Source organism: Dermochelys coriacea, chromosome 10, assembly GCF_009764565.3.
Source record: "Dermochelys coriacea isolate rDerCor1 chromosome 10, rDerCor1.pri.v4, whole genome shotgun sequence".
In the NCBI taxonomy this organism is placed as follows: domain Eukaryota; kingdom Metazoa; phylum Chordata; order Testudines; family Dermochelyidae; genus Dermochelys; species Dermochelys coriacea.
The window spans coordinates 58,889,001-58,913,699 of record NC_050077.1 but is presented as its reverse complement, the minus strand read 5'-3'; the positions used below and the strand labels follow the sequence as shown (position 1 = coordinate 58,913,699).

Below are 24,699 nucleotides of genomic sequence, written 5' to 3'. Positions count from 1 at the left end.
CCTGCTCAGAGGGCGGGGTGTCTCAGGCACTGCCAGCCTTCTACAGATCTGTACGAAGAATACCACAGCGTCCAAATGTATTTTCTCAGTTCACCACATGATTCTTTTTCTTTGACAGAAGCTGTAATGAGTGGTGATATAAATGGAAGAGAAGCACATTTAGAGTCTGCCAAATGCTTGATATTTAAAGGCAAAGTGCACCCTTCTGAAAATATTTCTCTTAACTGTAACCACTGTACTTTTTCTTGGCTGGCCAATGCCTGTGCAAGGGCTCTGACAATAAAAAAAAAAATGCAATTGTATTTTTAGAGCCGTGAAATAGTCCATTTTGGACTAGTTGTGCCTTGATTGCCGGTTCAATCTCCTTCTAATGTACATTTTATTGAAGTTACTCATTTTCTGCAGTGGAATGGTAATTAGAGCCTTGATCCTGCTTCCACTGAAGTCTCTGACAAAATTCCCATTGACTTTAGTGGTGCAAAAGCAGGCCTCATCAGAAAAGCCATATGAACTCCACTTGCAACAAAGAAGCAGAATTTAGCACTTAAGCTTTTATTTAGGTTTTGGTTGGAAAAAGCAGCAAATTTCTCATTGCAAAAAGTTTATGCTCTAATGGGAACTAGATTCAGTTTGGAAGCTTCTCCCACTGGTGTAGAAACTAGGCTGAAATTCTTCTAAGCACAGAATCTTAGGATATCCAGTACTTACGTGTTCTGAATTGGAAGAATTACAGTAAGGATCTTTCTTGTAATATTACTGTACACCATCTTCCAGCCTTAGTCCAAACCAAGGAAGTGCTGAGTTCCACAAGCATCAACCAAAGGATTCCACTCAAGTATGGTTCAAGTTCTGGGCAAAGGTTCAGAGTGCTTCTTATTTTATCCTAAGTAGTTTGGTCATACCTAGCAGGAATCCTCAATATACCCTTTACCCTTTAAGGGTGAGCAAGTGAGAAAATGCTTAAAATAATTAAAATACATTATTTCTAATTATAATTAAGTATATTCTTCAGTAGCACTGAAATAAGCTTACAACAATAATCTCCATTAACTGAACACTGAATGGAAAATATCTACAAAAATTGGCTACACATTCGTTATAGCCAACTTTACTTTTAATACACATGTGCCAATTCTGCTCCCATTAGACAAGGGGATTAGCAGGACTATCCAAGCAGTGTCTGGCCCAGAGTAGCCCTCTAGACACAGAAAAGCAGCTAAAAAATGTACATGGGACTTTAAAAAAAATTAGTTCTTCAATAGCCCTCAGAAAGTAAGGTGATAGGCACCTTGGAAAAATATTTAATAAACTAAATCTAACACTTCAAGGCTGGAATATTTTTTCTAAAGAGGGATAATTATTAGCCTTGAAGTACAGTCATTTGATGGTGGAGAATCATTCTGAATAAAAATAGCTAACCAGACACCAGACACCTTTCTATAAACAAACTAAACATTATGAAGTCTCAGATCCCAAATGTAAGGTAAAAGTCAAGCTTAATGTGGAACACCTGTCTGCAATAGGGCCTCTGCCAGGTGTGACCTCTAGAGGATTTAAAAACCAAAATTAAGTAAACACCACCCAAGCAGACCTAGCGGCAGTGAACACGGCTTGTCTACAACAAACACATCTATCTCTTCAGGCTAGTGTCCTTGTATATATAGCAATTACTGTTTGTTAGTGTCTATATTTGCTTTTAACTCTTTGGGTGTAGTTGTGTTCCCCCTACTGGTGGCCTTTTTGTCCCTAGTCTTGTTTCTTAGCATAAAGAAGGCAAGCCGCCACTAAAAATCTGGGCAGTCATGTGTTTTTCTCAGTTTTATGGTATTAATTTCATAACTTCTTTTGGTAAAACAAATCTACTGTAACTTTCAAACAGATTATTTGCATTTATTGTAGGCCTTGACCCCGCTGGTCCTTTGTTTGAAGGAATGTCACCAACAGACCGTTTATCTCCAGATGATGCAAACTTTGTAGATGCAATTCATACATTTACTCAACAGCACATGGGTCTCAGCGTAGGGATCAAGCAGCCAGTGGCGCATTTTGACTTTTATCCCAATGGAGGCACCTTTCAACCTGGCTGCCACATCATGCATGTGTATAATCACATTGCACAGTATGGAATCACTGGTAAGAAATGCTTTTTGTCATGTCAAGGAAGCATTGCAATCTGACTGACAGCAGCTCTGAGAAACTTTTAAATGTCTGTATACAATTAAATAGCCTAAAGTATCACCCAATATAAACAACATACTGTAAAGGGAGCTTTTCTTAGCTAGAAATTGATTACCTGATTTTTAAGATGTTCTAAGCACCCACAGTTGGCATTGACTTGAGTGAGAGCTCTGGGCACTTAGCACCTCTGAAAATTAGGACAAAAGCATCCTACTATCAACCAATTTGGAATGAGTCCAAGGATACTTATTTTGAGTACTGAGGCAAGAGGAGAGTTTACCCTAATTAAGACAGATACATTTACAATGCAATTAGTTATTTAAAATCAAATAAAATTCAGTGCTGTACTACTTGCCTCCCCGAATTATCTCCCCCCTTGCTACCCTCACGACCCTCAGATACTACCCTGCAAAGTGGACAAACTTGCTCACTCTCTCTCTAGGACCTTATTGCCAATTAGACAAGTAACAATCTAAGTTTTATATATAGAAGCTCTGTCCTAGTGTAGCTCAACGTAAATGTACAGAGATGCCCCTGAAGGAGTTTGTAACTGCTGCAATATACTGCCAGAAGATAAGGTACTCATGCAGAGTGACAATTAGAATGATTTGCTGAAACACCAGAACAGGGTAGATGCCCAGCATACCACATTCCAAAACATTTTCAGCTGTTCTCACAATACCAAGAAATAAAGCTATTAGATAGCCCATATCTGGCTTTAGCAGCTATGAATTAGGAAGCTCATGAGTGAGGATGTGTTTTCGTAGTCTACCATGGTATATATTAACCACAGAGAGAGGAAAATAAGATCTAAAACTGTAATACTAAGGGAAAAGACTGTTAAAAATTACTTTTAAATTGAAGGCTGTTGATAGCAGTATGAAGAATAAGTACCCTAGTGTCAGGCTTGTTTCTCAACAATTTACTGTGGGAATAATGCATTCATGTTATTCCTATTGAACAACAGCAGCTGCAAATATGATTCATCAGGGAGGTTAGTCACTTAAATAGGTGTACGACATGCCAGGTATTACAGGAACAGCCAAAGTGCCGCACAGCGTTCTGCAATGCAGCCCACAGTGGCTGTCCTCTTTAATATGAAGTGAAGTCTGAAAAGACTAAAAAGATACCAACATGCTATGTTCCATATGGAACAGCCAAGATGGGGCATTGCATTCGGGTACCTGTAGTCTGAACAATTTTATTAAAGAAGAGGATGTTTACAATCTGTTTCATTTTGTACACATTAATTCCTGATACATTTGCCAGCTCAGTCAGATAGTGTTTGGATGCTCCTAGATAGAATTAAGAATTCTACATGCGTCTCTGCGGGGATTGTCTAACTGATAGGATTTAGTAGTAAATATGATGTGTTGAGAAGGATCAATAAGATTTACATGGCAGCTTACTACACTGCTTTGTAACTGGCATGGGAAGTGGGGGCACGGGAATGTCAAGGGCTTTGCTATTATATTTTCCAGGGATCACTCAGACAGTGAAATGTGCACATGAGAGGTCGGTTCATCTGTTCATTGACTCTCTACTGCATGATGATAAGCAAAGCATGGCCTACTGGTGCAATGACATTCACACCTTTGACAAAGGAATGTGCCTCAGTTGTAGGAAGAACCGTTGCAACACCCTGGGCTACAACATCAGAAAGGAGAGGCTCCAGAGAAACAGACGGCTCTTTTTGAAAACACGAGCACATGCGCCTTTCAAAGGTTAGTAGGTACACTTGCTAAGGAGCCCAACTAGAAAGTGAAGTGAGAGAATTAACTAGGTTTTTGGATCTTGTTAAGTCATTTGCCTAAGTGATAAAATCACTAGGTAAAAATCAGTTTGTCCAGATAGTTATGAATCCTAGTGGGCTTTTCCCCCCAGCCATTCCATCAAGAGTTCTCTTAATATTTTAATGGGAGAAGTAAGTTGCATGCGTATCACACAGTAACTGTGGATTCTTGGCTTCTAAGCTGCTCAGGTCCTGAGCTGCAGAATTTTCTTATAGCTAACTCAAACCGAACAATTGGTATGGCATATGCAGGCTGCCAGCCAAGCCAAAAAAAAAACCCCATAATTGCTCAGGGAGACCTGTAAGACCTCCCATTCTGACTGTGGTACAAATTTTATCTGTAATTAGTCTATAGTCTATAACTACACAAATTATTACTTTTCAAACAGAAGACAGAACAGAATAGTGTGGGTTTTTATAGGATGGAATTGTAGAACTAAAATGAAGCTACTGGAATTCTAGTGTTATCTTCATTTAATCACTTTGTCAGGAGCACTATAACAGCTCACTATTTGAATTTGGAGAGAAAACACATACATAATTACACCAATTACTATTGGGGGGGTGGAAATAGAGATTAATTATGATAGAGAATTACGGAATAGAGGCCTATCTGCACTATAAAAATTGTCAAGGGACCTGGTTACATACTAAGTACAACATGAGTTCTCAGCTTTGGGACCGAGACCTCCAAAGGGGTTGGGAACAGGTATCAGGGGTTCAAAGCCACCATAACCTTTCTATATTGCTATCAATAAGGGAGGTCCTGGAATGGAAGAGGTTACGAACCACTGAGTTACAATACAGTGAATACATAGTCCCATCTTGTAGTGTAGCTGAGCCCCATGTTCCCAAACAGTGCTAAAAGTTGGATAGTCCAAGTCATTAGCATTATTTGGAAACACAGTAAGAGCCCATCTACACTGTAAGACAGAATCAGGTTTAACCATGTCCCAGAGCTATTGTGCTGTAACCATGTCCATTGACAATTGCTTTTGTAGTTTAGATGGGCATTGGGTGAGAGTTTGAAATAGTAAAGTAAACAACACACCTCTTTTAATCACCCCCAAGGTCTTTGGTGGCATCCAATTACCTCTGGAAATCAGGACTGAGTCCTCCAGCCCAGGTCATTTCCTACAAATAGTTCTTACAGTAATTAAGATGACTTAACTGCAGGTGGCAGACACACACCCTCCCATTCCTGACCCCCACAGCTGTGTGGAGGTGAAAGGGCATTGGATAGTCCGGGGCAGACAGAGTAAAAGAGGGGAAGGAAAGGCAGAGGCTGGCAGACTGGGGAGGATGTAGGAGGAGGAGCCAGGAACAGGCTCCTCTCTCCCCCCCCCCACTCGACAGCTCCTCCCCTTTCTCCTGCTGCTGCTGCCACCACTTGCTAGCTCCAAGCTCATGGGAACTAAAAAGAAAGAGGCAGGAGAGCACTGAGGTCAGAGGAGAGAACGTCTCTCTGTCCTCAGGGCTGTAGCCTGCATCACAGAGCATCCGGCAGCGTGGGAATTGCAGGGGAAAGCCTATGCTGCAGGAGATTCTGCTGGGACTCCACACATGCAACGCGTGCCAGCGCCAGTCTGGCCCAAGACGGTCTCACATGCTGTTAAAGAGAGCATGAAAATTGTCTGAAGGAGGCAATGTGTTCAGTCCTTCTCCCTCTTTTCAGAAATAAGCTATTTATTGTCACCACTGTGGATGCTGAGAGGTTGCCACAGGGAAAGGGGACACCCACATAGTTTGCACATCCCTAGAACAAGCTCTGCTTATGTACAGAACTACTGAGTTTTGCTGCTTATACTTTGCAGTATGATGTCCTCGGTGCTCAATGTGTAATTCAATGTAATACTTTCACACATTTGGGTTCTTTTGAAAGATTTTTGGAAACCCTTCCTCTAATCCTAGTTTAAAATGCATGGTATTTACTCCAAATGGGGAGGCTACATGCACAGCTCTGTCTCAGCTATTCAGATTGGACTGGATTTAATCCATATGAAAACAGAAAAAAGTTGACATTTTATTTTTAATTATGTGGGAAGCTAATTATCATGGAGCACATCACTCACCACTGGACAGGTGTCTCCTCCTGGTCGTTCTGGGGATTAGCTCGAGGCCAACACCCCATCTGTGGTCTGCACCCCATCACTCCTTCACCACAGTCCACCTGCAACCCTCTCACAGCATCAGGAGCCACTGTATCCTATTCATGGCTCAGTCCCCTAGCCATGTGACTATCCATGTTCCCCCCCTTCTGGGGGAGTTTAGTTCCTAGTCTAACCACTTCCCCAGTGGTGACTGCAGTCAATTGTCCTGCTACGTCTCGCCTGCTACGAATGGCAAGTAGGAGGGACCCAGGCCTGCTCACTGCTCTGGGTTCCAGCCCAGGGACCTCTGAATTACAATCACTTACTGCAGTCCTTTGCTTCTACTATCACTACTACATTTCCCTAGGCCACTTCCTCAGTCTCAGCAGCCCATCTGGAGCTCTCTCTCTCTTCTCCCCAGGTGCCTGCCTGCATTGCTTTGTCTGAGATGCTACAGGATTGTAGCCTACTCCAAACACAATGCTCCCTCCTCAAGCTCCAGGCAGCTATAGCCCTGCTCTTGACTGAGGCTCTTTTTATATGGGCTTGCTGGGCCTTGATTGGCCGCTCCTCTGCTATTGGCTGCTTTTTGCCACAGCCATTCTAGGGCTCTATTAACTCCTTACACTGGTTGCCCCATCACACTGCTCAAAATATATTTTGACATTTTAGGAGCCCCTAAGCAGTCACTCTTCACTTGTTCTTCAAAGCAAAAATTTATTTTGGGTCAGCATAGTAAGATCACCTTCAGGATCCATGATTAAACACTGCTTTTACGGTAAGGAATCTACTGACAAATGTATCTTGGCAAAAGATAAGATCATTGGTACTGCTTTCTTACTGGCATCTGGAACTCTTTTCTTACCATGAGCCTTAACTCTGTTGTTCCCAAGAACTTGAATTTCACTTTTAAAGACATACTGCAGTTCAGTTCCTGGAACTATTCCTGATGTGAAAAAAAAGAAAAAGCCATTCTCACAGACCTTTGGGATACCAAAAGGTCAATGCCTTAACAAGAGTTTTCTTTCATAGTAGCTGCAAAACAGTCCAACAACTGTGTAAGAATCTGTATCAAGTGATCCTGAAATACTTTCCCAAGAATGCTCTAAAGATCATGTGAAAAACTCAGACAGCAAATAATTAAGAAGCTCAGTGTTGTACTTCCTCATAATCTTAGTTTCTTTATGAAACTGGACATTCTATTCTTCAAGTTAATGACAGTATATCCTGGAGAGAAAGCTGACCTGGTTTCATTAAAAAGATAGCAGTTGTAAGACGATAACACGTTTATAATAGCGCCTTTCATCCTGAAAGGTCAGTGTGTTATACAGACCGCATGTATGTACGTAGGGGGTCACTCACTTGCTACTGAACTGCAGCCATTCTGTGCAAGTGACGCTACACATCAGTTTTAAGGGGGGGGAGTGAATACCTTTCCATAAAAAGAAAGGGAGTACTTGTGGCTCATGAAAGCTTATGCTCAAATAAATTTGTTAGTCTCTAAGGTGCCACAAGTACTCCTTTTCTTTTTGCGAATACAGACTAACACAACTGCTACTCTGAAACCTACCTTTCCATAATAACTATCAGGCAGGATTGGATAATAGCATGTAATTACCTGATCTGTAATTTGACCAGGAGAGCAGGATAAACATCTAACTCTTGCTAAATGTGCCCTGGAGGCGTGAATGCCCCAAATTAGTCAGGACATCTGTTACAGGTCTTATCCAGCAGATGGCTAGAAAAAAACAACCTTCATCCTGTGGGGACAGTGAAAGGGTTTTTGCCTTTAGCTTTTGCAGAAATATATTAGAAATATATATTCATAACATGAATCTCCTTCCCAAGTCTCCAAGATCAGTGCAGGCCCAGCTTTAATTTTACATGATTATGAGCACAGCATTTGTAAGAGGTGCAGTCTGATCGGTATGGTCTGATGTACAGTGTCAGTAGGTTAAAACCTATTTTTAAAATGATAGATTTGGTGTTTATTGGATGGATGGGTTTGGATACTTAGCCAAACCAACCAAGGGACCCATTCTATCCACCTCTCGGTTGGGGAGGGCAAACTATGGCCCAGGGGCTGCATCCAGCCCTTTAGACATTTTAACTCAGCACTCAAGCTCCAGCCAGGGAGTGGAGTCAGGGGCTTGCCCCGCTCTGCGCATGCCGGGGCTCCACACAGATCCCGGAAGCAGCAGCAAGTCCCCCCTCCATGCTATGCATAGAGCCAGCCAGGGGGCTCTGCACACTGCCCCCGCAGCTCCCATTGGTCAGCAATTGTGGCCAATGAGAGTTGCAGAGGTAGCACCTGCAGACGAGACAGCACGCAGAGCCACCTGGCCATGCCTCTGCATAGGAGCCGGAGAGAGGACATGCCGCTGCTTCTGGGAGCTGCTTGAGGTAAGCAACACCTGGCGCCTGCACCCCTGCCCCAGCCCTGATTCCCCCTCCCACCCTCCAAACCCCTTGGTCCCAGCCCAGAGCATCCTTCTGCACCCACAACCTCTCATCCCCAGCCCCACCCCAGAATCCGCACCCAGCCAAAACCCTCACTCCCTCCTCACAATCCCCAATTTAGTGAGCATTTATGGCCCACCATAAAATTTCCATACCCAGATGTGGCCCTCGGGCCAAAAGTTTGCCCACCCCTGCTCTAGGTGCTGCTCCAAGCAGCATACAGGGGCCACATAGAAATGGCAAAGTGCCAAGGAAAATTCCCCCAAAGCACACAGGATCAGTAAGACTGACATTAGCAGACCTATACTATCCCCTTCCAAGCCCCAGCCTGGAGGGGTGGGCCTGCTGAAGGAAGGAGTGTTTGCCCATAGGGCTCAGTGTTATGGGGCATATCAACAACTCATCACTGTTACATTTCTTAACTTAAAGCCAGTTGATGTATTAGGGGCAGACAGAGAGTCATCTTGATCAGAAATCCTCTGATAGACAGTATTATATGAATGCTTTCATCAGCGGATAATGGCTTTTCCACAGTAAATTAAACTACTTCTGTTACCATTACTTCCGACAGGCTGACCGGGCAGAGGATAGATAAAGTTGGGCATTCAAAGCTGTATGGCACAATTTACACACACAGTCAGACAATGATTTTCTGCAATTTGCTACATGTGAAAACTACATATGACATTTACACTGATGATATCTCAGCCACTCTTCTCCACAACTGCAGCACTTTTTCAGTTCAAAGACTTTCCCAAATCCTCTTCTTCTAGAACCCATCAAAGCTCAAAGCAGTGATGACATTTCTTCTTTCAATGTGTTGAACAAAGTCATATTGTGAACAGATACATGTTAATCACAATGTATCGTTATGCCATCAAGAACAGTCATCTGTTTTGCTGGGAGATGTTCCAGCAGATCACAGTGAGCAAGGCTGACATCCAGAAGAGAGTTCTCAATCCACGTGACTACTCCACTGCCCTTCCCAGTCCACAGAATGATTTCTATCTATACAGCTGTACAGAATCCAGGGAAGTCAGACCAGAAACTGTCTGCTTACTCTGTGTGAGACACATCAGAAATTCTCAGAATTAAATCTTATGAAATCTGAAAGAAAGATTTCCCACAGAAAACTCCCCCCACACATTTCCCCTACATCACACCACTAAAGAGAGCAGTGTGGATCCAAAAACCTGTTGGCTAATGCTGTTTGGCAATGATTGACAACTGCTGACTTTTTAATGGTGACCAATGCATTTAATAAAATAAATAAAAGGGAAACAATTTTCAAGTGTCTGCTCTGAACTGCAAGCTTCTGCTATCACATGAGTATGCTGCCTGCATGACCATGACTCACCTTGCAATTTCTTCTCCTGTGCAGTTTACCATTACCAATTCAAGATACACTTCATCAATGAAATTCAAGAGAAGCAGGTAGAGCCAACTTTTACTGTCTCTCTGACAGGCACTAAAGAAGATGCTGAAAATCTCCCCATCATGCTGTGAGTATTAGACACAAAGTCCCTATTTTACGGTGGTGAAAAATGATTCCACATTTTCTAATACAGGCTCACATATAATAAATATGCATAATTTGTTCTGAATTGCCTGGTTTAGTACAGTCTTTGATAGAGTAACTGGAAATCATGCCAAAAAAACCAACAACCTTTTACAATGTTCATGCAAGTCTTGGTATGAAAAGTCACTATAAAATGAACTAGTCAATCTTAGAAGTTTTCTTGAACGTTGAGTACGGCATCCTATCCAGTCAAGTTCAGTCCATCCCAGGATGAGCAGTTGTAGAATGCTGGGTCTATTTTGTGCAGTTAAAAGGCAATTTAACTAGAATGGAAGGTTCACTGGTAATGGTGGCTGTTGTCATGAGCCAAGCAACATACAGAGATACTTTACAGTATGTTCTTATGGTGACAGCATGCAGGAAGGAGAAGAGAAGAATATATCCCAAAAGGTTCCTCTCCAACCAGGCCCATAGCCAGCTAACCACAGCTGATAGAGCGTTTGTGCATGGAGTGAAGTGAAGGACACACCCCACTTCCATTGCTATGTGTCTTTTAGACTCGACTATTACAGAGAATCTGGATTGATGTAAAAGCAAATGGGAACTTGGGAGGTCCTTCCTGGAGAAACACTGAAACATCTGGTGTAATTTCCCGCAGTTTAGACAAGTTTAGGGACATTTCTAATGAGGGATTTTCTGCAAAATCTGGGTGTTCTGTATTTACTGTTTTTCCACCTAGAGGGAGAGGGAGTTGGAGGCTGCTGGTGGGAAAGACCTTCTTGTAGTGAAGAAGAGGCACAGAAGGACTCCATTTTGGGAAATATTTTCTTCTCCTGTCAGGAGTTGCTGCTGCTCCACAAATAGGCCAGGCTCCTCCCATTTCAATCTCCCCGGTTTGTCAACTTCTCACACTTCACCATCCCTGGAGGAGCTGTGATTCCCACAGACCAAGGAGAAGGGAAACTCCTTCTGATTTTAGCAATGGAGGGGAACTGCTCCCACCCACTTTGATCCCTACATATATGGACAATAATAATAAAAATTAAGTCCGTCAAGTAAGGACTTTGAGGCAGGGACTCTCTTTTTGTTCTGTGTTTGTACAGTGCCTAGCACACTGGGGTCCTGGTCTGTGATTGGGACTCCTAGGAACTACTTCAATACAAAGAACAAATAATGTCATCAGTAGCTCAGTAGCTAATATACTGACCAGTTTGTAAGTGGGAAGAGTACAACTTTATTTTAATAGTAAATGCACCACTGCTGTAGAATCTTGCAAGATTGTTTACAGTTAAAACATGCAGAAAGAAAAACAGTTTCTTCAAGTGTTGTTTAGATATTAGTGTCATCTGCTCTACCTCTTCATATGGAAACCATAGATAGACCTATAATCCAGAAACTATCATTCACACAAAGCACATTTCAGTATCCAGATCACTGTTGGTGGTTTTGCTTTTACAGTGTTGAAGGCATTACAGGAAATAAAACCTATTCCTTTCTCATCACTCTGGACATCGACATTGGTGAGCTAATGATGATCAAATTCAAATGGGAAGGAACTGCAGTTTGGGAAAATATCTGGGACACAGTTCAAACTATCATCCCCTGGACAAAGGGCAACCGTCGACCAGGACTTATTATAAAGACAATAAGAGTCAAAGCAGGAGAAACACAGCAAAAGTAGGTGTTATAGAAATCACTTTTTGGAATAATTAAGGAGCAGTGTGGGTATAGATCTTGAATTATCAGATGTGAAATAACTAAGACTACAACTTTTGAGATATGCAAAGAAAATAAACCTCACTTTACTCCAATTCACTAAACACCACCAACTGTGCCTGTCCATCAAACTTGTCTGTCTCCCAGATGAGTTTAAATACATCAGTGGGTGAGATAGGGAGACATAAAAGAACTTACAAACTGCTTTGTAGCAATGGAAGGTGCGGGGAGGGGGCTTGGTTTTCACTGGCTACGTATAGAAGAAGCAGTCTTTGGTCTGCTCATATTTTGTGTATGTCAACTATGAGGAGGGTGACATAGCTGTATCATAAATCCAGTTCTGATTCAAAATAGAGCTGAATTCAAGGATTAACGTGCACCTTTAGATATGTCCAGGCCTGAAAAAAAATCACAAGATATTTGTAGGCCTGAAACTGAACTTTTTAGATAATTGATTGCTATATGTGGACTCCTGTACTCTGACAGCAGCCTCTTTACCAGCTGAACTCTTTGGAGGTCACAACCCACCTAACAACAAGCTTTGAGCACTATGGGTACGTCTTCACTGCAGTTAACTGGGGCAATCACCTGTGTTAGCCTAGCCAAGGCATGAGCAGCCACTCTGCAAAGTCATGCAGTCCTCCCTAGTGCAAGCATGTACCCGTGGGAGTCAGGACTTCTGGGGGCATGTCCCATGGTGCTTTATGCGGCAGGAATATGAGCTGCTCTCTGACTGTTTGCCAATGAACTGGGGAAATTAGGAGAACTTGTCTGGCCTTCCAGGCACATGGAGGAATTGTGGGAAGGCCTTTGAGACCTATCAACACTTTAGTGGTTTCATCTGCAAGCTCATTACAAAGTAGGGGGGGCCACTAGCTCAAGTGAAAGTGGTGCTTGAGTCCTAGCATATGCCCCCATCTTGGTCAACTAGCCCTGGTTTTAAGCACCACAAACTCTGGTGAGAGGGTTTTATGTGAGAGAGAATTAGAGACAACATGAAAGTAAGAACCTAAGTTAACTCTGCAGTGAAGATTTTCCCTAATACAATTGATGACCAAAGGCAGCTTGCTTTTCTTTTTCTTTTCTTTTTTTTTTAAACGTAGAATGTACCTGTCAGAGTCCTTAGGGACCACACAATATCTTTGAAAAAGCACACATTGTTAATGAATGGTAGCTTTATAAAGACAATTTCCCCCCTTCCCCCCCATCACCTGCCCCAACAATAACTCCCCCCCAGAGAAAAGCCAGGGTGTCTTACATCATGCTCAGAAGGGCAACAGAGGAAGAAGCAGATTTCAGAACTATTCAGTCTCCCAGCTGATTATTGATTACATTAATTTAACACAAGAAGTCTGTTTTCTGATAAACTTGGTATATTTTCTCAGTTTCTTTTGCCCTGGTCCAGTCTCTGACAGATGAGCTGCAACTACTACTATGTGTGCAGTATCAAAACTTATGTGGAGGCCCCTGCACAGCTGGATAGCGTGTTAGTGGAATTTCCATGGTGGGTTAAGTATACACATACAGAGATACTGGAGAGGACAAGCGCCATACATAACATTGATCGCTGCCAATGTTTGGCAGTCACTCTTGCACGCTATGCTGTCATTTTTCTGGTGCTGTAGATGAAGTGATTAATTTTGTCAGGCGAACTGTAAAATTGCATTGCATTGCATTGCATTCTGTTTGCTAGGAGTTAGATTTTCTTGAGTAAAAACTTCTAAATGCAAGGTGAGATTTCATGGTTTTCAAGAGCTATTACATCATCCCCCATAGACAGACCACTACAGTACCAGTAACATCAGTACTTATATTTGTGAAATGGTTTGTCTATTAAAAAAAAAAGGAAAATTGCAGCCAGAAATGTTTGTAATGACTGCCACTGCTTTAACCTCCTGAGAAGTAGCCATTTTAATTAAGGTTAAATGAGAACAAATTGTCCTACTTTGCAGAAAGCTTCAACCCTGAAGAGACAATTATATTGGTCTTGCTCCAAAGAGCTCAGGAAAGACCTCACAGCCACCAATAATATCTATTGCAGATCATTAAGGGCACCCCTACCATCTGCAGAGCCATAGTTCCCTGGTGCTGATTTGAAAGAGTGACTTAGAGAAATTTACATAGTGCTTCAAATCTGAAGAAAAAAATTATACATTTACTTGACCAATATCTTTGTGCTCCTTTTGCTCTTACTCAAAGCATTTGTTTTATAAATATTTTCCTCCTCACAGAACAGCATCTCTGACTTGATCCTGCCATAGAGTATTAATCCTGAGTTTATGACATCTCATGTTGGTATGAAAATGATAACGGACCAGTATTAACTTAGCTAAGTTTGCTGCAGGATCAAATTGGAGAGTAAGACGCATTGGGCATGAGAGAGACATGGTCCAACCGGAGCTTTGCTAGTTTAAGAAAATGTTTACAAAATGTGAAAGGAACATGTGTGTGCTCTGTTTGAAATTGTTTCCTAAAGAGGAAGGTTCTTCCCTGACACTGTTGTGTGTGTTAATAATGTGCTGCAAGAGGACTCTCAAAATAGTTCACAAGAATTACAATACTCGTGTGCTGCCTAGGGATTCCCACTGGAGTAGATAAGGCTGAGGGATGTGGGGGTTGGCACCACAAAACTTTGTAGATGTTTTAGATACAGAAAACAATGCCAAAAGTCGTTGGGTAAGTGGAACTGGATTTTGGTGCTGAGGATGTTATAATAGGGGCTGATGAGGTGCTATTCTCTTCCAATGAAATTCTAGATTTCATAGAAACTTAAACACCGTTGCTGAAATTGTGCTTTGGGGTGAGTGAAAGCTTACTAGGTATTTCTAAAATGAAGTACAAGGAATACTCAAGGGTAAATCTCTCTTTGAAAGAAATGTAGGGGTGTATTTAAATCATTTACTAAAACTCCCTTGGAGAGACCAAACTGCATGAATTTAATCATTAGCATATTGGGAATTTTAGATTTTAAAATACTAGAAAAAACAATCCATATGTTTTAATTAGTCTTCCACTTTCCCAGGCACTTGAACAAACTGTTAACTATATTTTCATATCCACATTTTACCCATTTTAATCATTTGAAACATTTGTTTGTGATGGTTTCATGTGGTAGATTTTCCTTTTGTGTAGAAGAGTGGGACACATGTCAATGAATGCTTTTTCAATAATGCTTCTTAAAGAGCAGAGGAGGGATGTTCAAGGATGGGCTAAGCTTTCAGCTTTCTTTGAGACCTCATCCTCACAGCCTCAAAAGGTTATTATGGCAGCATTTATACAAAGATATTTTCATTAAAATGTCCATCTATTGCTATTAATGTTTCAGCATCACACATGGTAGCAAGAGTGGGAGAACACTAGTGTAGGGTCCAGACAGCTGCTGATGTTTTAAGCACCATATTATCGATCAGAACAGATCTACATAACCTGATTTATGCCCCTAGTGGCCATCAGCAAAAATTTCTTCATGAAGACAAGACTCATGAGAACTAGCATAAAGTATAGACAATCAGAAAGAACATACAGAAGCAGTAAACTAAATACACAGGAATCACCTATGTCTCATCTACTCCCCACTACTCTGTCCTAAATACTTTGCTGCCAGATGTACATTCATAATTAAAAGCAAATGAAAACAATTAAAAAAGCAGAAAAAGAAGTTGAAGTCAAGAATACTATGGGAAACAAAACATTTACACAAAGGAATGTCCAAAAAAGGTAACTTATACTTTGTGTTTTCTATTTAGAATGACATTTTGTTCTCAAAGTGTTGACAACGTGCACCTGCATCCAGCCCAAGAGAAAACTTTTGTGAGATGTGCAAACAGCTCTCGGAGACTAAAGAGAAAATTCAGATTAGCAAGAACATGAACAGAGCTGCCTGTCAAGCATTAGTAAAATCCCAGACCTACAACAATAGTTCAAACATTTTAAATATACCAAGTTTAACAAAAAACAATGTACACTGACAGTTCCAGAGGGAACAAGACAAAAATAAAAAATTAATTTGAGATACACAGTATACTGAAATATGCATTTTGTTTGTCCTTAAAGCTATTCCCAAACAGATCAGCTTGCAATTTCTTAGTCAATATCATGTGTTTATATCTAAATTGTTTTGAAATGTGGAAAGATAAAACCTGTTCAGGGGAAATACAACCATGGTTACTTCAAAAGACACTTGCTAAAAGCTGCCGTTGAACTCAGGGCAGATTTCATGTTGCTTACTCTTTAAAAAGCAATTTGCTTTCCAACTAGACAACTTGGAACAACAACAATTTGCATACTCCAAGGTAGAAAACAATTTTATTAGCCACAAAACAAGTAGTTCACCAGGGTGAAATAATTCACAGGCTCCATGGGTCAAACCTGAATATTATCAGCTAAAGCATAGTTGAATTACTTACGAATGAACTTGGTGTGTAAATCACTTACTGCAAAAATATTCTTATTGAAGAGAGAAAATTCTCACACCTATAGAAAACTTGTATGAGCTTTTAACTGAATAGCTTGCTAACATTCATGAGCTAAGGAGTTATGAAGGTGACAGGCTCATCCTTGTCTGATACCCAATAAAACTTATAGCGTTATGAGGCAAATAATTGTACCTTTAAGAACATGTTTCATTTAAGTTTATTCTACTGGAAAATGCTTTGCTGTTCAATGTAGTGACAGAAATATTTTAAACTAATTTGCTTTGAAGAAATGCTTACTGTACATTCCAGCTGATAGTCCTATTTGCAGTCATGTTCAGTGAACTTCTGCACATAAATCCTTGTCACCATGCTAGTGTAAACTCTAAAGTTATGTAAAATTTTCACAGTAGACTAACATGATTTACAAATGAAAAATTGTAAAACTTCAGCCATCTTCATTACATTCAGAGAATTAGGAAACTTCAAGATTATGCATTTATGTTATTTCCCGTATCAATAGAAAATATGGAAAAAAGAAATAGCCCTAAGTTTCCTTAGATAATTTTTATTTTCAGTTTATGATTGCATGTGGTAATCAGAAAAATAGTGTTTTGATACTACATTGGTCATTTTGTTATGCCAGAAATCAAGATTTATCATTACAAGTTTGTTTTTACTACTGTGATGTTTAATTTTATTAAAGTCTTGAAGGAATCTGAAATGTTATTCTCAAATAGTGAAAAATGTTTATGGTTGCTGGTGGTCACGAGGCCTGAAACAAGCCATATTGTCACACCAAAAACAGATAAATGTTAATAAAAATGTACAGAAATTACGAGTCAGGATGAAAAGTGAGGATATTGAAAGATGTTAGGCAAATCTATCAATCTTTAAATTAGTGAGCAATTACTAAGGGCAGGTCTACACTACAAAATTAAGACTACCTAAGTTACGTTGATATTCAGCTGCCTCAGTAATTAAATCACTTTTGCATGTCCACACTACACTCTTTGGGTCAGCAGTGCATGACCTCACTACCAGTGCTTGCATCAAGGCAGAGAGCAGTGCACCATGAGTAGCTATCCCACTGTGCAACTTGCCGCCACCTAGCGCAGGATATTTTGGGAAGGGATTGCAATGCTTCATGGGGGCAAAGGAGTTGTACATGGGTGACAAGGAACATGCTTTCAATGTCTCATGATGCAAATAAAGTTTTGGGATAGAGAAAACTGCATCCCATGTTTCGCATCTCTTTTCAGAAGCCCCACAAACATGCGCCTCTGCCATCACTGTGTGAAGCATGGCTCCCGCCCAGTTCTCCACTATTGTGATGAGTGTTGCGAGTACAATGCACCTGATCATGCAGTATTTAAAGAGCAGCCAGAGGAGCCACAGGGGAACATGATGATTCCTTGGAGGCTAATTTGCTGTAGGACATAGAAACAATTCAAGGTTGTTGTTGGCATTCATGGAGAGGCTGCAGATGGTGCAGCAACACCAAACTGAGACCAGCTCTGACAGTGGAGAAGTGAGTGGCAATCGCTGTGTGGAAGCTTGCAACATCAGATTGATTCCCCACAGAGTAGCAATTTGGAACTGGGAAATCCACCATGGGGGTTGCTGTGATGCAAGTGTGCAGGGCCATCAATTGCGTCCTGCTATGAAGGACTGAGACTCTGGATGGTTTTGCAGCAATGGGGTTCCCGAACTGCAGCGGGGCGCTAAATGCTATGCATATCCCTATTTTGGCACCAGACCACCTTGCCACAGAGTGCATCAACAGAAAGGACTACTCTTCTATGGCATTGCAAATGCTGGTGGATTACTGGGGATGCTTTACTGACATCAATGCGGGATGGTCAGGGAAGGTGCATGATGCACGCATCTTTAAGAACACAGGACTATTCAGAAAGCTGTAAGCAGGGATTTTTTTTTTCCAGACCAGAGAATTACCACTGGGGATGTTAAAATGCTTTATAAATACAGGGGAAAGAACCTCTGAAAGGGAAAGAACAATCTTTTCATTTCACAAACACATACACCAACCGTCTCTCTCACTGCCCTGTCACCTGTGAATATCTGTCCTCTCCCCCAGATGGAATGGTAGGGTAGTGCAGTGGCCCCAGCCACCACATGGAATGTGGGGGGTGGGGCATATAGGGAGGTCCCAGAATGCAGTTCTCTATAAGCTGCAGAGGGAGGTGCATGGGGCTGTTGAACCTGAAGATCAATAAGAGTCTCCAGCATGTCTGTTTGCTGCTTGAGAAGTGCTAGTATCTCGTGCTGCACATCTCTCTCCTTTCTCTGGGCTCTTCTCCTATCCTCTCGATCCCTGTCCATTCTGTCCACGAGGGTGATCCTCCAAGTCCTGTGCTTGGTATCCGAAGCACCAGATCTCATCAAGATCTCTTGAAACGTTATCATGTCCTCTTCCTTCTCCTCCTTATCTGGCTGAGCTGCTCTGCTACTGTGGATGGAGACACCCTCCAAGACCACATTTCCACTTGCAAAAGATACAGTGTACAGAGGTACTATTGAGAGTGTTTTCACAAGATCAGTGGAAACTTGGTCTATACTGAACTTGCTCCCTTGAGCCACACAAGTTACAAACACTATATTCTCACTTCTCCTTGGGATTCATACAGCATGGCAGCAGTCACGGGGTGTGGTGGTGAAGGGGGATGAGTTGGGACAATAAAGCAGGGTAGCTCATGGGCATGAGTATATGTGGATAGGGCAATTGAACTGAATACTGGCACCGTTTTCCACAAGCGGTGGTGATTTTAGCTGACATCTCACTCCTGAATGGAGGCTGAACGGGAACCACTCCTGCACTTGTCCAGCTGCAGACCAGGTCTATATGCTGCTAGCCAGTGTGCTGCAATGGTGCTTGCTTAAGAATTGCTGAGTGACATGGGAAAATGTCCTACCTTGGCAGAAGAAATAAGTCAGCCCTTCCCAGAAATCTTCAGCTGAGGATTGCAGGCTACCCCCAGGAAAGTTTCTTTGAGATCTCTTTGGAGAATTCAGGGGACAGACCAGTGCACATAAACCAACTCTTCTGCAAGGCCCCCTTCTGCCTAACTGTACTGGGGAATGAGAAGCAAATAGCGACTCTACCTCCATTGGTTATTTCACTACCTCTTCTAGCAAAATTGAAAAAGAGTAAATAACCAGATGTGCCCTTGCAATATCAAAGCAAACTGCACATTTACCAGAGATTCCTTCCCCTGCAACAGGCTCATCTATGCTGGACTGTAGGGACAGACTAGACTGCTCTGGCATCAAATCAGGTCCTGGCTCGCCACACCACTGGATCCCCCCCATCACATGTCCCCCATAGTCCTCCTCTTCCTCATCCTCTCTGTTCACTTCAGAAGCCTGCGACTCCTGCTCCCCTAAAGTATCCACGTGGCTCTTGGTGGTAGTGGTAGGGTCTGTGCTGACAATGGCATGCACCAATTTGTAAAAGCGGCATGTCTGCAATTATCAGCCTCCTTCGCCTTCTGGTACACCTGCCACAGGTCCTTGGCTCCCACACAGCACTGCTGCAGATCCCTCTTGTAGCCCTCCTCTCCCCATGCCCCGAACAATCTGCTCAGAGATATCGATGTTTCTAAGTCTGAATTGGAGCTGTGCCCGCACAGCTTCTTCTCCCCACACACCCAGGAGATCCACCACCGCCTGTGTACTCCACAAATCTGCAGCACAGAGCCGGCCTGGTCAGCTGCTAGATGAACTCTCCATGCCGACCAAGCAGGAAATGGAAATTCAACAATTTGCAGGGCTTTAAAAGGGAGGGGCTTGTATCTGTGTACCTGGCTGCCGGGCAGTGGAGTTCAAAACAGTGACCAGAGCAGTCATGGCGGAGTATCGTGGGACATCCCGGGAGGCCACTGAAGTCAATGCAAGTAACACAGCATCTACGCTGACATTGTGTCAACCTAAGCACTATGCCTCTTAAGGAGGTGGAATTATTAAGTCAGCAAAGTAGGTGACATCAGTGGGAGTGACATATTAGTGTAGATCGGGGTTCTCAAACTGGGGGTCACGAGCTGTCAGCCTCCACCCTCACACCCTACTTCACCTATCATAGAATATCAGCGTTGGAAGGGACCTCAGGGGATCATCTAGTCCAACCCCCTACTCAAAGCAGGACCAATCCCCAACTAAATCATCCCAGCCATGGCTTTGTCAAGCCTGACCTTAAAAACTTCTAAGGAAGGAGATTCCACCACCTCCCTAGGTAACGCATTCCAGTGTTTCACCTCCCTCCTAGTGAAAAAGTTTTTCCTAATAGCTAACCTAAACCTCCCCCACTGCAACTTGAGACCATTACTCCTTGTTCTGTCATCTAGTACCACTGAGAACAGTCTAGATCCATCCTCTTTGGAACCCCCTTTCAAGTAGTTGAAAGCAGCTATCAAATCCCCCCTCATTCTTCTCTTCCGCAGACTAAACAATCCCAGTTCCCTCAGCCTCTCCTCACAACTCATGTGTTCCAGTCCCCTAATTATTTTTGTTGCCCTCCACTGGACTCTTTCCAATTTTTCCACATCCTTCTTGTAGTGTGGGGCCCAAAACTGGACACAGTACTCCAGATGAGGCCTCACCAATGTCAAATAGAGGGGAACAATCATGTCCCTCGATCTGCTGGCAATGCCCCTACTTATACATCCCAAAATGCCATTGGCCTTTTTGGCAACAAGGGCACACTGTTGACTCATATCCAGCTTCTCGTCCACTGTAACCCCTAGGTCCTTTTCTGCAGAACTGCTGCCGAGCCATTCGGTCCCTAGTCTGTAGCGGCGCATGGGATTCTTCCGTCCTAAGTGCAGGACTCTGCACTTGTCCTTGTTGAACCTCATCAGATTTCTTTTGGCTCAATCCTCTAATTTGTCTAGGGCCCTCTGTATCCTATCCCTACCCTCCAGCATATCCACCTCTCCTCCCAGTTTAGTGTCTTCTGCAAACTTGCTGAGGGTGCAATCCACACCATCCTCCAGATCATTTATGAAGATATTGAACAAAATCGGCCCCAGGACCGACCCTTGGGGCACTCCACTTGATAGCAGCTGCCAACTAGACGTGGAGCCGTTGATCACTACCCATTGAGCATGATAATCTAGCCAACTTTCTATCCACCTTATTGTCCATTCATCCAGCCCATACTACTTTAACTTGCTGGCAAGAATACTGTGGGAGACTGTGTCAAAAGCTTTGCTAAAGTCAAGGAACAACATGTCTACTGCTTTCCCCTCATCCACAGAGCCAGTTATCTCGTCATAGAAGGCAATTAGATTAGTCAGGCTTGACTTGCCGTTGGTGAATCCATGCTGACTGTTCCTGATCACTTTCCTCTCCTCTAAGTGCTTCAGAATTGATTCCTTGAGGACCTGCTCCATGATTTTTCCAGGGACTGAGGTGAGGCTGACTGGCCTGTAGTTCCCAGGATCCTCCTCCTTCCCTTTTTTAAAGATGGGCACTACATTAGCCTTTTTCCAGTCGTCCGGGACTTCCCCCGATCGCCATGAGTTTTCAAAGAATGACCAATGGCTCTGCAATCACATCCGCCAACACCTCTCGGGTGCAGAGCATCCAGCCCCATGGACTTGTGCTCGTTCAGCTTTTCTAAATAGTCCCGAACCACTTCTTTCTCCACAGAGGGCTGGTCACCTCCTCCCCATGCTGTGCTGCCCAGTGCAGTGGTCTGGGAGCTGACCTTGTTCATGAAGACAGAGGCAAAAAAAAAAGCATTGAGTACATTAGCTTTTTCCACATCCTCTGTCACTAGGTTGCCTCCCTCATTCAGTAAGGGGCCCATACTTTCCTTGACTTTCTTCTTGTTGCTAACATACCTGAAGAAACCCTTCTTGTTACTCTTAACATCTCTTGCTAGCTGCAACTCCAGGTGTTTGGCCTTCCTGATTTCACTCCTGCATGCCCGAGCAATATTTTTATACTCTTCCCTGGTCATTTGTCCAATCTTCCACTTCTTGTAAGCTTCTTTTTTGTGTGTTTAAGATCAGCAAGGATTTCACTGTTAAGCCAAGCTGGTCGCCTGCCATATTTGCTATTCTTTCTACACATCGGGATGGTTTGTCCCTGTAACCTCAATAAGGATTCTTTAAAATACAGCCAACTCTCCTGGACTCCTTTCCCCCTCATGTTATTCTCCCAGGGGATCCTGCCCATCAGTTCCCTGAGGGAGTCAAAGTCTGCTTTTCTGAAGTCCAGGGTCCGTATTCTGCTGCTCTCCTTTCTTCCCTGTGTCAGGAACCTGAACTCTACCATCTCATGGTCACTGCCTCTCACGTTCCCATCCACTTTTGCTCCCCCTACTAATTCTTCCTCCAGCATTTATAATAGTATTAAATACAAAAAATGTGTTTTAAATTTAAAAGGGGGGGGGGAGTCACATTCAGAGGCTGTGTGAAAGGGGTACCAATACAAAAGTTTGAGAACCACCGGTATAGATGCTTACAGAGTTAGGTCAACATAAATGGCCTTGTGGGAACTTAGCTCTGTCATGTAGACCAGGACTAAATGTTAACGTGGAAACATTTGCTGACAGTTCATTAGCGGGGGACTAGACTAGATGACTTCGAGGTCCCTTCCATCCCTACATTTCTATGATTTTATCTTATTAGCACTCACAGGCTTTTTTAAATAGCTACCATTCATTTAAAATAAGCCATAATCTTAAATTCAGAAACCAAAAGGGTGATCGGTAGCTGGGATACAAGTTGAAGCACACTTAACTGGTGAACAATACACCAGTTTCCTTCCTTGAAAATGCACCCAGTTCAGAAGCTGATGTGGCAAAAGCAACGACTACTGGGAATAAGACCCTGATGAGAAGGAAAAATCTGCTCTAACTGGCTAAAAGGGCTTTGTGGTTGATGCTGATAGGGACAGATTCTAACCCCAGGAAGAAAATCTTTGGATCTTCAACGGACACAGTAAGTTTTGTGCTTTAGTAGGTCTCAGTAAAAGAGGAAAGGTTAGACTTTGTTCAGCTCCTGGCACTAAGTTGTTTCTCAGTGCTAGTATCTGATTACTGCAGAGATCTGACAATCCAAAATTCAGCCTATGCTTGATACTTGTTCATTATTCTTATGGCTCTGCCTGAATTTCCTCCAGGCCCTGGCAGGCTATGTTCAGTCAAAATCTCTGAAGACTATACTCAAAAGCCATATGAAATAAATCATGCTTGGTATGGCATGATAAAAAGAATCTTAAGGCAAGGGGATCTGCCCAGATATAGGTGTAATGAAGGATCAATTGCTAATTCTGTTGTCAAGCACCAAAGCCACCAGGGCCAACTGGGTACTACTCAGATATTAACTCAAGCTGGCAGTGTTGGATTGTACTCTGCCTTCCATTCTGCCTCTGCACCATAATGTGCTTCATATGCATTTGTCTAGGACTTGCTTCTATCAAACTAGAAAGTTATGATAATTAAAGACATCCAGTATTCCTTCTCACTTCCTTGAAGGCTGGAAGAATGTTTGTATGCAGAGGATACTGAACAACTCATCTTGCTTTTATAGCAAGGGCCCAATGCTAGAACCCAAGTACAATTCCTCTATAAGACTGAAGTCACTTTTGCTACTTTATATGATGAAAGGCATCCATATGAAAACTTAACTAATGTACCACAAAAGCCACCATAACAGAGAACAGATTATAACAGCTGATTTTAGGTTTAGTGTCCAAGATATCTATGTACGTGAGCCAACATTTTCAAACTTGTTTTTGTAAATTTAGACAGCCTAAATCCTCATTTAGACACCTAAATAAGTGGCCTATTTTCAGAGACCTGTGGGTGCAAAATACCTTTAAAAATTAGGCCACTTCTTTGAATGCCTAAATGTAAATTTAGGGCCTAACTTTAAGAAAACCAAGTATGAAACATTTGGATAATATCAAGATCTGCAAGGAGGCTGCTGAAGCCTCAGCATCAAGGAAACAACCTTATGACCCCTCGATTTGAAAGAAATCCTCCTGTAAAGAAACCATTATCGCAAACCTGGATACCAGTAGATAACGCATCTTTGAAGATTTTCTAAAATTGTCAGCTAAAAAAATTAAAAGCTAAAGGGACTGAATATATATATAGGAGTTTTAACAAAGCATGTTATCTGCAAATATGCAGCAGCAGTTACTCTCCTTTCATCCAGATTCCCATTTTTTACAAATCCAAGTCTCCAAATATCTTGTCCTAAAAGATTTGAAAGACAAGCTAATCTTGAACAACCAACACTGCTTGCAATACAAGTGTTATCAATTCTAATAAAATCCGAGAAGTTCTAACATAAAAGGTGCCTAATGTTTATAAACCAGTTACAGAGAGTTCAGATATATTTATAACTTGACTCTCTAAATTCCATTTAAAGTTGCAATTGTCATTCCTGAATACTTGTTAGGGGTGCCTCATTTTGTTCACTGAGATTACTGCTCTCTTTCTCTCTCTTCAAACACAAAGATAGAGCTTGAAACCAAACCATATCAAAGTCATTATACCTT

The 24,699-nt window shown here is 42.3% G+C and overlaps 1 protein-coding gene across 1 annotated transcript in view; it reads left to right on the top strand.

Moving 5' to 3' along the window:
* Positions 1-17,251, top strand: part of LIPC (lipase C, hepatic type) — a 66,232-nt gene extending 48,981 nt beyond the window's left edge. Inside the window, exons 5-9 of the mRNA XM_038420707.2 lie at positions 1,900-2,133; positions 3,660-3,902; positions 9,902-10,022; positions 11,498-11,716; positions 15,502-17,251. Coding sequence (XP_038276635.2) covers positions 1,900-2,133; positions 3,660-3,902; positions 9,902-10,022; positions 11,498-11,716; positions 15,502-15,625 — 941 coding nt within the window. The 3' untranslated portion in view covers positions 15,626-17,251. The remainder of the gene's footprint in view (positions 1-1,899; positions 2,134-3,659; positions 3,903-9,901; positions 10,023-11,497; positions 11,717-15,501) is intronic.
* Positions 17,252-24,699: the final 7,448 nt, after the last annotated feature.